The 14,961-nt window shown below is 37.8% G+C and overlaps 1 protein-coding gene across 8 annotated transcripts in view; it reads right to left on the bottom strand.

The window, feature by feature from the left end:
* Positions 1-4,293: 4,293 nt before the first annotated feature.
* ezh1 (enhancer of zeste 1 polycomb repressive complex 2 subunit) overlaps positions 4,294-14,961 on the bottom strand; it is a 23,204-nt gene continuing 12,536 nt past the window's right edge. For 5 of the 8 annotated variants that reach the window (XM_083566894.1, XM_083566892.1, XM_083566891.1 and 2 more), the window contains 10 exons: positions 13,445-13,626; positions 13,194-13,285; positions 12,299-12,327; positions 11,982-12,107; positions 10,538-10,716; positions 9,994-10,089; positions 8,925-9,006; positions 8,726-8,806; positions 7,529-7,613; positions 4,294-5,658 (listed from right to left, as the gene is read on the bottom strand). In XM_083566894.1, the coding sequence (XP_083423020.1) occupies positions 5,598-5,658; positions 7,529-7,613; positions 8,726-8,806; positions 8,925-9,006; positions 9,994-10,089; positions 10,538-10,716; positions 11,982-12,107; positions 12,299-12,327; positions 13,194-13,285; positions 13,445-13,626 (1,013 nt within the window). In that variant the 3' untranslated portion in view covers positions 4,294-5,597. Of the gene's footprint in view, positions 5,659-7,528; positions 7,614-8,725; positions 8,807-8,924; positions 9,007-9,993; positions 10,090-10,208; positions 10,416-10,537; positions 10,717-11,981; positions 12,108-12,298; positions 12,328-13,193; positions 13,286-13,444; positions 13,627-14,961 lie in introns of those variants that run through there. The other 3 variants (XM_083566897.1, XM_083566896.1, XM_083566898.1) reach the window with 1 other exon arrangement.

Raw genomic sequence — 14,961 nt, 5'->3', positions numbered from 1 at the left:
AAATGTGGAAATGTACAATTCAGTATCTGAGATCAGGATGAGGTCATAATGGTTACTAAACCACACTGGACTTTTGGCCCTTGAGCTCTATAACTGGTCACTTAGCCGTCTTGCAGGATTTTAGAATAACTCAGTCTAATAGAAATGTATTTCTTCTGTGTCTATGAAGTGTATTTGTGATTTTTTTTTTTTTATGTATTTATTTATTTTCACTTAATTTGGCTCATGCAGTCATCAAATTGACAGTGTGTGAATACACAGTAACAGCAGCAGTCTGGGGAATATGTGTACGTGTGTGTAATAGAATTAAACGTGTGTAAGGTCAAAGGTTATTACTTTTCATTTAGACTGGATAACTGTAGATCATTTTTCCAGTAAGAGATGAGATATTTAGTCTCTGCTTCCAGAGAGCAGGTCTGTTCAGTAACACAATTTCACTAGAATGCTACCCCACCCCGTCTTTTTGTAACTCGTTCATTGTAATTACCACGACTGTATTAAAAAGCAAAACCAAACAGACTATTCAATAAAAGAAGCTTGAAAGGAAACATTTCTGTCTTTTTGCTATTATTACTACAGACTATATGAACCAATGTATTGTCACACCTGACTTTTCCACTTTTCTGTTGATTTCACCTCATGCTTGGAAGTCTCTCATCCTGACATTGACATTTAAACTGAAATTTTATTACATTTTTTAATAGAAGCTTATAAAAATATATTTCCTTCTTTAAAGAATTTGCATATGGCCCGAAAATGACTTTTACAGTTATGGTCCTTCCCCAAAGTTTTTCCTTCACTTGAAGTCCAAATCTGTTCCAGCATGACAAAACCCCTGTGTACAAAGTCAGCTCCATAAGGATTTGATTTACATGGGTTGGAGTGGAAGATCTTCTGCTATAAAGCTCTGACCCTCAACCCTATTGAACACCTTTGGGATACATTTTTTCCACGCTGACTGCATCCCAGACCTCCTCACCTCACCTACATCACTACCTGACTTTACTAACACCATTGCAGCTGAATGAATCTCACACAAATCTCCACAAGCACATTCCAAAATCTAGTAAAACATTTTCCCAGAAGAGAGGAGGTTATCATCACAGAAAATGGGGATGTTCTAAAAGAAGCAAGCTTCTGGTCAAGTGTACACAAACTTTTGTACATATTGTAGACTCACCTTGCACCACATGCAAGGTCTCTTGTTTGTCTTCCATGGTTGTTGCATTTCAGGTTATGGTCCAGTCCAGGTATCTTCTCCTGCATCCACATCCCACCTTTCTTAGATGACACATAGCAACTACATACAGTTTTGTTTTGTATTTTTCAGTATTTTTCCTATCAGTTGATAGGAAGTACAAACATAACACCCATAAGCTTCAGATATGAATGGAATTCATGTCCTTATTTTCTCCAAAGGGTGCAAATTTCCATTCTATATACACTCATGCTGTAGAACTGTGCATCATTTTATAAACGTCCCCATTATAAAATGTCCAAGACACAAAAACACAGACACAATTTTCAAAGTTATAAATTTATTTTCCATACACTTGTTTTTTTTTTACATACATTTCTACCTTCCATGGCATTTCAGTCACCTCACAGAGCTCTCTTTATTTGATGAATTTTTTTAATAAAGAGCAGGTCAGGACAAGCATTGACGCACTTAGAACGTAATAGAGAAATATTATGTAATATTATTCTCGAAAAACCTTTAGGCCATGGAGATCAGTATTTGGACATAGAGAATATACTGGATGAGATGAAAACTTGAAATGTATAGAAATGGAATCAGGTCCAAAAATGAAAGGTAATTATTCATCGTTAATTAAGCGCTATGGATTCGCTGAGTCAGCGTTTCTGGTATTTTGGCACTTTCGATCCAATGGGAAGACTTCTTCAGAAGATAAAGAGCATTATCTTACCATGAATAAAAAAGCAAAAGGGTACTTGAAGTGATATTCAATCGGACACAAAAAGTAAGCAGGTAGCCTTCAATAAAATTATTTTTTTTTAAAATGGCTGTGGTTCTATTACTTCTGGAGATTTCCTAATATTTCTGCTTGCTTAAAGCGACCTCACGCGCTACCTACCAATTTTTTCCTCTTTTCATTTCATCCTCTGTCTTTGCTGGGTGTATTTAGTAAGCGTTAGAAATAAGAAGCAGGAAAACTCCAAATGACACGACCACGCCAATCCCAAACAATCAGAAATTTCTGAAATTCTTCAGAAATTTGAGTGAAATGTTCCTTTCCTTCATTTGGAAGATTTGAGGAGGTCAAATAAAAAAAAAAAAAAAAGAAATTGGCAAATTTTGCGTAATTAAGAAAACTAAAATCTGTCATTAATTTCATAAAGCATATTTTTTTTCTATAGCATGCTATAGCTTCTAACAATAATAATACGACAGTTAACGTATTCGGTTTAATGCCTTCTCAAATCTTCTGTATGAAAAAAATAATAAAACCCACCCAAAAACTCGGCCGACGTGATGGATTTAGTTCGGGATTCGATCGATATGTAATCCATAAGACAGAACCCACCCCCACAATAATAATAAAAAGACTTTGTGAAGGAATCTCTTTTCTTCATCATCATCCTCCTCATCAGTTCGAAGTGCACATTCACCCTGTCGGCTTGTATGAAGTTTAAAACATAACGGATTTGCAGGGTTGCCAGGTTCAGGCTTTTTTCCTGTACCTTCAGGAATTGTTTTCCTAATTTAAAACAAATAATTGTAACGGAATCAAATTTCCAGACATATGCAATTGCGAACAAAAGAGAAAAGTTCTGAGGATGGTTTATCCAGGATGGACATGACAACTTCTACAGTGGTGCTTGAAAGTGGCTTTCGGATTTTCTGTATTTCTGCACAAATATGGCCTAAAACATCATTCTAAAAATAGACAACGTGAACCCAATCAAGCAAATGAGACAAAAATATTATACTTGGGTCATTTATTTAAAGAGAAAAAATGATCTACTTTTACATATCTGCAGTGGTGGACAGTAACAAAGAAAAATTTATTAGTTCCGGTACTTAAGTACCTTTTTTTTTTTACATATCTGTACTTTACTGAAGTATTTCCATTTGGGGGGATTTCACTTTAACGTCACCACATTTCTAAGTCAAATATCTTACTATTTACTTGAGTACGTTTTGCGAAATCAGTTCCTTTTATTTATGAGGATAAAAACTTGGTCTTTGTTTTAAACTTGTTTTGATTGGCGCTTAGTGGATCTACTCATCACCAACATACAGTTCTGGATCAGTTCAACAGCAGAACAGTTTCTAAGAAATAAATTATGGAACAAACTCCTAACTCGAACTCGCCACAACACCCGTGGCCTTATTTACATGAATTTTTATTCGCCCTGTACGATTTCCTCTTACAATAATTCTCCTTGCAACCTAAGGAATATAGTAAAAAATCATAGTACTCTGAGTACTTAAGTATATTTGAAGGCAAATACATTTGTACTTTTACTCAAGTGAAAGTTTAAAGGGACACTTTTACTGGAGTCATATTTTATCGAGTGCATCTCTACTTTAACTCAACTACATGGTTTGTGTACTTCGTCCACCACTTCATATCTGTGAGTGGCACAAGTATGTGAGCCTCTAAGTTTAGCGCTTTAGCAACCTGTTCCAGGTTGATGACCATCAGCAACAATCTTCTGAGGTCCTCAGAAATCTCGATCGTTCGTACCTTAAAATACATCCACAAACATTTTGTGAAGGTCATACTTCCATAGATTTTTGTTCCTTAAACAAAACAGGGTGCTTAGTGACACCTGATTGCCATCCCATTAATTAGAAATTGGTGGACTCTAATTGGACCTCCAAATTAACAGCAAATTCTAGAGGTTCACATACTTGTGCCATTTACAGATAAATAATATTGGATTATTTTGCTCAATAAATAAATGACCCAAGTATAATATTGTTTCATTTGCTTGATTGGGTCCAATGTTTTGGGTCATATTTATGCTGAAAATTTTAATGGTACTCAATTACCAGTTTTAAATGGCTGTGGTTCCATGACCCCCCCCCCCCCCCCCCCTGTTTTTCTCAATACATAAATGATCAAGTATAATATTGTCTCATACGCTGGATTGGGTCCACTTTGTGACAATTTACTAGGTCATATTTATGCAGAAATTTCCAAACGGTTCACGTAATTTCAAGCCACTGTATGTTAAAATGTATTGCAAAGAAAGTCGAGAGTAACGTCTGGTCCAGGTGAGTATACAGGTATCAGTTATGGTGTGTCAAAAACTATATTTATGTTTTATAGCGATTCAGTTGAGCTAGAACCTTTTGCTTCAAAACTGGCAACCCTGCAGATAGCTGTGTTCAGCTCTTACAAATAAGTATATGTTTGCTATGTAGTTAGCCACTGCAGAGATGCTTAGCGCTGGAATAACTGGATTAATAGATATTGTTTAAAGCATTGTCGATACAAAATGGCATTTTTATAGAATGTTTTTTTTCTTAGTAAAAATAAACCATGAATGTCCGAGTAGCAGATGGCAAAGCTTTTGCAGATTAGCCTAACAAGCTAAGATAACGGCACACTGCATCATAGCGTTAATGCAGATGTGAAATTCGTTCGTGAAGAAACTGACCAGGACTAACAGGAACCATAAATATGTATACTACTTTGTATCTATACATTAGGTAGAGTAAATATAGATGATAAAACCGCTAAAAGCTTGTGTGCGGAAAGGTTAACTGTAAAGTAAAGAACGCTGTCTGCTTCGGATTAGCCAAACGAGCAGCTTGTTGCGCTTTCTTGTCAGAAAGAAATGTGAATAATAAAACGGACACCGCTGTATTTTATTTATTGTTTTTTTTTTTTTTTTTTTGAATTTTCTTTAACTCATCGTGTCATTGCTGTCGCATAACTAAGTGGACATGAGGTAAACATATTCCCAATTTACTCCGCTAATCATTCATATGCTAGCTCTGTACAGAGTGCTACCGTTCTTAGCTAACGATCTTCACAAATGTGAGGCTTGTTGTATTAGTAGTATAGCATACGCTGGTATTTCCTGTACAAGCCTACATGCTGCGGACCGATCTATAAGTTAGCACATTTAGCTATCTGTAACTTCCTAGCTGGAGATCGTTTTGATTTGTTTAGCATTGCTGTGTTTTTCTTTGATTTTGCTGGGAATGTTAACGCACCACTAATTAGCACATTAGCCGGTTGATTTAAGCTAACATAAGTAACTTACTTTTTTTTTGTATAAAACAATTAATTTTTTCCTCCCACTGTTTCATTGAGCGTTTTCTAGTCACTTGCACCAACAAACATGCTGGCTTGGATACTTCTAGCAACCCTATTGCTGCTATATTGAAAGACAGAAAAGTGAAAGTCTGTGTGACCTTTGTGTGACCTTTTTTTGTTTTTGGGGTGAGCCTGCGATTCCTTGATATCATACCGTTAATTCGAAATGTTATGACATCACAGAATCCCAGATTCTTGTAAGATGTATCCAGGCGACCACATTTATAGAACCGCAGTCCTGAGGGAGCAGAGGTGAGGTGCATCATGGGCAGGAAAAGGTGGACACTGGGGGGAATAAAATCAGACCACGTCGATCTCCCTCTCTATGCCCACGTATTTGAGAGCGTCGGCTTGACTGTACCTACGAGGGATCCAGGTATGTACTATAAGTGAATATCGATGAGATGCAGGGTTTCAATCCAGTACAAGCTTTAACAAGTAACTAATAAATGAGTAAGTAAATAAACAAACAAATACTAAAACAAGGCTCCTTTTTTTTGATGTAACTATGTGTCAGCCAATAGAAGACGTCAGGAGGCAGAGCTTCAGTCATCCCTGCTGATCCTGACTGAGATGATGGAGGCATTGATCATGGGTGTGCACAAAAAGTCTATATTTAAAGATATTAGTAGGATAAAAATATAGCAAGCTATAATATAGCAAACACCTCCCGATACACAAGACGAAGTCTTTAGGCACACTGATGAAGGTGAGTGCTCCCTGTGACTGTGTGCACCCTTGTGCTGCCATCTGTTGGCATGTTACAAAACTAGTCTTGAAAATTTTTTATACCACCCCGTGTGTGTGTGTGTGTGTGTGTGTGTGTGTATATATATATATATATATATATATATATATATACATATATATATATATATATATATATATATATATATATATATATATATATATATATATATATATATATATATATATATATACGTATATATATATATATATATATATATATATATATATATATATATATATATATACGTATATATATATACGTATATATATATATATATATATATATATATATATATATATATATATATATATATATATATATATATATATATATATATATGTATATATATATATGTACATATCCACACACAATTTGCGTTCATGTTAAAAATGGATGCTAGCATGGAGGTGTTACACTCAGTAGTAAGAGTCCAGTTTGTCCTCTTACTGAAAGGCGCAGGCCGGTCCAGAGACCGGTAATCAAGATGGAAGACAACAGTGTTGGAACAGAATGTGGTTATGAAGTTTCTTGTGAGCGAAGGCATAAAACCCACTGATATCTACAGATGTTTTCGAGCACAGTACGGTGATGAGATGCTCAGCCGCAGTAAGACATTTGAATGGTGCAAACATTTCAAAGATGGCCATACGTGATGATCTCAGTCATGGTGTTTCCTAGCCGACACCAGTCATTCGTGTGAACGTTCGGAGTTCTTTTAAAGTCAGCATGACCTAGATTTCTATGCAGAATCTTTCCACACGTTAGTTAAACGTTGGGATAAGTGTATAAATGTAGCAGGGAAGTAAATGGGATCTTTTCATTTATAAACTCAAAAGTCCCAGGTTTGACTTGAACGCCCCTTGTGTGTGCGTGTATGTGTATATATATATATATATCTCCATCTTATCACGAGGGTGCATACACGCACATGGGTGCACATGCAAATTATGAGTTGCCATGATGAAATTTACTGGATCACCATGTTGATGTTTTTCTTTTTTTAGATTTTGGACTGTGATTTTGAATCCAGCCCTCAATGATTTGAACATTTTGGTTTTCACGGTCACATGCTATTGATTTAAACCAATTACACAAATGTATAGATGTAATTACTTTCAACTTGAAAAGTTAATTCAGCGAGATTCAGTGTGCTATTTAAATGCTCGCCACACAAAGGTTTGCGATGACTATTTAAAAAGGAAACAGTTATACAACAACAATAAAAAAATAAAAATAAAAAATCATATCAGTATCAACCCTGTTTATATATGTTAGGCTCCAGATCCAATCAGCTACCAGGGATACAACAATCCCCTCTCTTAGCTGGATGAGCTGGATCGGAGGTGTGTTTAGTTTAGTTTTAGAAAAAAGTGCAATGAACACAGAATAAATACAAAACCAAACACAGAACAGAGAAGGAATTTGACTTGTGGTAAGTCAGACTGGTGTTTTTCCTAAAGCCCTAATCATTACAGAATACCTGTAATCAAAAAACAGCTCCTCCCCCTGCTGTATGGCGCGTTTGGCGAAGATCCCAATGCGGTGGTCCCCGTTCACCATGACAACTGTAACAGAGTCCACCAATCAGATCTCATCTCAAAAATATATTATATTCATTATATATACATTATACATATATACATATCATTATATATATATATATTTATATATATATATACAGTGGAACCCGCTTATCTCGCCCTCGGTTACCTCGACAGCCCTATTAAGTCGTCGTTTTTGAAGTGGAACCGCCAAATTCTCGCCTTTTCTAAGCATTTTTTATCGGTTATGTCGACTTGTTTATGTCGCCGAACCCTGATATCTCGAGCACAAGGGGGGAAAATTTGCCATTTAACGTCGGTTATCTTTACATGCAGCCGCAGAAGAACTCGCGAAAGTGTCGGAAAAATCAACCCTTACAGCTGCTACAGGTGTTGTATTGTATACTGGTGAATCTCTGCTGTTAGTTAGTGCACATATGCCTTTTGTTGTTAAATGTTATGTGATGAACGGGAGGCGAAAGTAGAAGCGCGGCGCTGAACAGCACACGGGAGAACGTGGGATGAGCAGCAAAAGCATAGAATGAACACCGGCAGGATCGGGGGGGGATCCGCGGTGCGCTTTGGGAAGAAAAGAGCAGCCGGTGAGAGAGTGCCGGTGGGAAGACACGTACCGGGATACGCATGCGCGATAACAACGACCGCCGTGAACCAACATATACCAACAATAACGGACAGTGAGAGTGTGGAAGTTTAAATAGGAGCTGGTGATGATGATAAACGAGCACCATATGTGCGCGATTGAAGCCGGGAGCTTCAGAGAAAGCGGCCGAGAAAACACCTGACACGCTGAAGGGGGCTGAAGGGGGCGTGGCAGGTGGATTCCTGACAGATAAACATGTACTGTATGTATTTTTATAGCACGCCTTCATCAAACAAATCGCGGCAACGCTGTTGTGTAAAAAAACCCCTCAAAAACACGTGCATGCACATTCTCATTTATTAACGCACATCATGTACATAAAGAAATTTCAAGCACGTTAATATACTGCCGCCATATTGATTTTCGTTTATCTCGATCATCGGTTACCTCGATGCTTTTTGGCGACCCCCTAGGACATCGACATTACCGGGTTCCACTGTATATACACTCAACTTAGGTGAATATTACCACTTGCCTTTAGCGTAACAGTTGGGATTGACTGAGTGGTTGGCGAAACGGATCTTGTTCCCTTTCCGTGTCGCGTCGACCACAAAGTCTAAAAAAAAACACAAAGACGCAGGAAGTCTAAGTTCTCTCTCGTCACGTGGAGGTGCAGATGTATAAAATAAAACAAGAAAGAACGAAATAGAAAACTGAACAGATTTTATATGTACCATTGTTCAGGTTGAACAGGAAGCTGGACATGTATTTATCGTAGATTCGGCCTCTTCGGTCTGCTTCGTCCTGGGAAATAAGCTGAACACACGGAGGAGAGAAGAAAATCTATTGGGATTGCTAACATAGAGTGGAAAACTGCTCTGTGTAAAACCTTTTCTTACATTGTTCTAGAACGCATTTGTTTAATGTGCATCTTGGGGTACTATTAAAAATATACCCCAAGATACAAAACCACCAAAATGATCCAGTTTTATGTGGAATAGTAATGGTCTGAAATGAAAAATTCTGGCTAATAAAAGACATCCTGGGCTTTTTTTTTTTAATTATGGAACTCTTTCTGTATACTTAAACAGCAATATGACTCCATATGGGGTCTAAAAGTCTTAGATATGATATGAAAAGTTTTTCAACAGGAGCTTGAGCACTATATTATAGTCTTGTATAGACATTCTTCATAGCAATAAAAAAAATAAAAAAAAAAATCAGGAAAAGAAACAATACAAGGAATACAAACTGAAAACAGAAAGCAAATTGACAGTATTAATACAAGAAAATCAATTAATTATTAAAGTCAAAACTGCTGCTGCTGATATAGAAAAGAAAGAAAGTGACTGAAAGAGAGAGAGAGAAAGAGAGAGGGAAAAGAAAGACATAAGATACGCCATATGAAAAAAAGTATTGGGACACCTGACTTTTCCAGCCATATGTGGTTCTTCCCCAAGATTGTATAGGATGCTGTAGAATTTAATTGTCCCTTTACTGAGACTGGGACACCCATAAATCTTCCAGCATGTACACAAAACCAGCATCATGAAGATATGCTTTACATGTGTTGGAGTGGAAGGTCTTGAATGGCCTGCTATAGAGTTCTGACCTCAACCCTATTGTTCACCCTTGTGGATAAATGAGCACAAATCTCAACTAAACACTCGAAAATCCAGTGGAACATCTTCCCATCAGAGTTGAGATTATTATAGCAGGACTAAATGTGGACTGTGATATTCAAAAAAGCACATACCAATCCTATAGTCAGGTGTCCATATAGTGTATCTGTACAGCACTTGCCTCTCCACAGTACTCGGAGATGAACTCGTTTTTCTGAACCGGCTCCTTGATGAAAGTTCCCCATCCTGCTACATCGGAAGGGGCCAGGAGAAGGTGCTAAAAACGGTCAGAGATCATGAAAGTGTTAAAAATCCACATGGAAATTATTTCCACGCTTCCTTTAATGAGTGTTCTGTTTCAGTGAGCAGAAAAAAGGACAGAGGATAAAAGGGTGGACAGACAAAAGCCAGAAAAGAGAGAGATAGAGACGAACACTCAGTGTACTGTGTGTGTGTGTGTGTGTGTGTGTGTGTGTGTGTGTGTGTGTGTGTGTGTGTGTGTTAAAAAAAGAACACTGAAAAAACAAAACAAAGTGAAGCTGGTGGTTTTGTTGCGAATTTGTGCTCTGCCTCTTATTCCTCCTACACCCACTAACAGGTGCCCTGATGAAGAGATAATCAGTGTTATTCACTTCGCCATTCATAATCTTCTAATGTCATAATGTTCTGCCTGGTCAGTATATATAAATATATAATGTTTTCAAACCAGGTAAGGATATATATACCTTTTTGAGTCCTCTCTGAATGCTGCAGTTCTTGCAGGAAACCTGTTTGCTGTCCCAGCGGTCCGAAGCTCCACAGGTCAAGCAGAGGTCAGGGTCGCACTCGCGTACGGCCAGATAACACGGACACTGCTTGGTGTTACACTGCGTTTTGCAGCGGCAGCCTGGGAAACGATTCTGACCTGCACAAGTAAACGAAAAGAAAGCGACTTATTCAGGAATCCCGATAATTGAGGCATTTAGTCATGCGGCAAAACCTGGATGGATTACGCTCCACCCAGTTTTACATGCATGCAGGTTAAATGTGCAGTGATTCCCTATTATCATAGTCAATGATTTCACATTCTAAAGCCTAAAGGTCGTTCCAACCATCGCGATAAATGAACTAATGGCCGATAAAACTGTTCCATTTCCAAAACTCTGACATTCTAGCCAACCCGAAAAATGTGTATTAAATTCTATAATCTTGACTGTCACGGGCAAAACAGTTACGATATTTACAAAGTAACAACATAATGAGTGATTTTATGATAATCTTATGTAACCGCATACATTGCCATATAATAATTACTTGATTTTATGATGCAAAATTACAAATAAGTATAAAAAAATAAATAAATAAATGCATGAATGTTTTAAATTGCGAAACCCTCCAGCTTACTAAAATAAAATTGTAAACATTTTTCATAATGTTTTAGGGCCCAAGCACCTGCAAGGATCGTTTCAATAGGTGTCCAATCAGTAGGATCATGAAAAAGCTTAACAACTGTTTTGAACGATTTCGAACAATGTCCAGATTATTATTATTTTTTTAATTCGTCTGGTTAATGTCCTTGTAAGTGTATCTGCGTCCGAATCAATTTCCAATCAAAGGTTGTAAAATGAATGCCAACGTGACTTGGACAAGGCCTTGGAATGTACATGTCGCAATCTGATTGGTTCAAGCGACATGGAGTGTACGACCAAAATCCGCCATGATTCTTCTGCTTCTTTATTGCCGGTTTGTATTCTTAAATCGAGCATTACCACCATTTACTGTGGTAATGGATCAGAGACTTATATCCCTATTCTCCAGACAAATCCGGCAATTAAAAGCGTCCATGTGGAAACATAACAAAATTACGTTTTGTGTCTTGATGATTTACGTCATTTAAAACACCATAATTACTTTATTACAATAATATTTTGTCTTCATGCTCTATGCCGAGTTTGGTTTCACTAATTATAAACATACATTTGCATAAAGTACTCATTGTTGTCCAGCCGCATGTTGTTTAGGGTATTAAAAATTTGAAAAGTTTAAATTGAAAGTACATTTAGAACAGATAAAAAATGTGCGATTAAGTTGTGATTAATTGTGAGTTAACTCATGACAATTGTTCCAATAATCACGATTAATGTGTGTGTGTGTGTGTGTGTGTGTGTGTGTGTGTGTGTGTCCACTTACACTCTTGATCACACTGGCAGAATTTCTCACAGAAGTTCTGGGTCATCACGCACGGACACGAGCTGTCGCACGGATGCTCGGGGTGGTCACATGGCTGGTAGTTGTACACCTGATTGGACGTGTTATCTAAAGCAAAACACGACCTTGTAAAGAGAATCAACCTGAAATGCTCAGTTTCACACACAGGGCCAGTCTTATAACGCTGACTCGGGAAAGATGGATGTGAATAAAGTTTAGATAGACTGACGGATATTTTCCAAAAATTCCCTAATGTTTATACTAATATGATTATATTTACTTGAACAAACAGAACTCACCTTTTTTTAACTGGATCTTGGCCCATAACCTGAATAACACAGAGACGTGATCATGATTTGTTCTGGTGCCTTATAGCACATAAAATATCAATAATGTAAAATACAAAAGCATTGGGACATCTGACATAGTTGGAGGTAAATAATTGTAGAGGATGATCAGCATGATGATTTCCCTGTGCATATAAAGCCAGCTCCATGAAGATATGCTTTGCATGGGTTTAAGTGGAAGATCTCCTGCTATAGAGCTCTCTACCCTATTGAACACCTTTGGGATGAACGTGAGCTCCCAGGCCCCCTCACATCACCGACATCAGTGACTTACTAACACCCTTTTGTCTGAATTAACACAAAAGTCCACAAACTTTCTCTAATCTGATGGAACATCTTCCCAGAAGAGTGGAGGTTATTATAAGAAATGGAAACTGAATGTGGAAAGGGATGTCCAAAAAGCACATTGTAATCTTATATATTTTCTCAAAATGCACATACACAATTTATGGTCAGGTGTCCACAAGATTTGTTCATATAGTTTATATATATTATATTTAATAATAGAGGTCACTAAAAGTGGATTTTACAGATATCGATAGCTAGGTTGAATCATGAAAATGTGCTGAATAAAAAATAAATATGAATTATATTAATACATATCATTATAAATAATTGTAATGAATAAATTATACATAAGTGTAAAAAGAAACAGCATGCGGTGTTAGTGATTCACCTCTAGAGGCCGCTCTTGTAACACAGTGAACCGGAAACCAGAAAAAATATCGGTATGTATTTTTTTCCAATAGCCGATAGTTCCAGCAATCAACTATTGTTGCCGATTAATCGGCAAAACCGATGACCTCTACTATTAACACTTAGAAAAGAGAGGAGTCTTCTGTTCTACCTGTGTTTTCTTTTCTTCTTTTGTGGTGAGATGCCTCCATCTTCCAGAGGAACTCGATGAATCAGCACTTCTTTCACTGCAAACTCGTACACCTGACACACGCGCGCACACACACACACACACACACACACATATATAGTGTGGATATATATATATATATATATATATATATATATATATATATATATATATATATATAGTGTGTGTGTGTGTGTGTGTGTGTGTGTGTGTGTGTGTGTGTGTGTGTGTACCTGTTTGCAGGTCTTTGTGCCCAGCAGACGTGCAATGGAGCAGAAGTTGTTGTAGTACGTCCCGTGCAAGACTCTGAACAGCGACTCATCTGCACCGCTCCACTTCAGAGGAGACTCGCCTTCCTCCATCAGTTCCCCACCCTGCCTCAGCTTGGTGGGGGTTGGGCACCGAGAGTTACCCTCTAACACACATACACACACACACACACACACACACACACACACACACACACACACACACACACACACACACACACACACACAGTTTCAGGATCTGTTAATGAAATATTCAACAAAGGGGTTTGAATAAAAGATAACAGAGGAAGAAATTCAGGCAGATTTTTGTGATTCTGTCTTGAGAAGATAATTTTATTTACATAATAAAGTACACAGATATGAAATTAATTCACTTTCACTCCAGGGGGAAAAAAGGTAGGGTTATGTTTTGCTATAATTTTTTCCCCTCAGACACTCCAGATGTCTTCATCTGTCTAGACAGCTGCTGCTCTTTAACACTTGCCAAGCCTCTACATAAAGGGTTGTGCACATGCTTATCACTGTTTATATATATATATATATATATATATATATATATATATACACACACACACACACACACACACACACACACACACACACACACACACACACACACACACACAGTATTTCACAAAAGTGAGTGCACCCCTCACATTTCAGCAACCATTTTAGTATCTTCTAGATGGACAATACTCTAGAAATGAAACTTGGATATACTTTTTTGAGTACACCCTAATGTACCTCATGTAACCAGGCAAACCCACATGTCCTATTCATCATGGTCATGTTTTTGTCTGCTTGACAGAACCAGACAAATCAGCTTTGAGTGCAATTCTCTCATACTGACCACTGGCTGTTCAACATGGTACCTCATGGTAAAGACTCTCTGAGGATTTGAGAATTAGAATTGTTTCTTCACACTGCAACAAGTCGGTTTGCAGGCCGTCCTCCCAGAAGTAGCCTCTTCTGAAGCTGCTCACAAGAAACCCTGAAGAACAACCTGTCCAAGAGCATGAATTACTGGAACCATGTCTCAGATGGTGTCCAGCATGTGTGGTGACACCCTGGTGAGAAGTACCACAAAAATTGTGTCTTGCCTACAGTCAAGCATGGTGGTGGTAGCATCATGGTCTGGGGCTGCATGAGTGCTGCTGGTACTGAGGAGCTGCAGGTCATTGAAGAAAACATGGATTCCTTATGTACGGTGACATTCTGAAGCAGAACACGACGTCCTCCCTTCAGAAACCGTGCCGAACGGCAGCTTTCCAACATAATAACATTCCAAACACATCACCAAGATGACAACTGCCTTGCTAAAGAAGCTGAAGGTGAAGGTGATGAAGTGGCCAAGTATTTTTCCAGACCTGAACCCTATTGAGCACCTGTAGGCCTCCCCAAGAGTAAGATGGCGATACGGCATGTGTGTAACATCCAGCAGCTCCATGATGTCATTATGGAGGAGTGGAAGAGGATCCCAG

This window comes from Silurus aristotelis (assembly GCF_946808225.1).
Source record: "Silurus aristotelis genome assembly, chromosome: 17".
Lineage (NCBI taxonomy): Eukaryota > Metazoa > Chordata > Actinopteri > Siluriformes > Siluridae > Silurus > Silurus aristotelis.
Note: the sequence above shows the minus strand (reverse complement) of the source record. Positions and strands in the feature narration are given on the sequence as shown.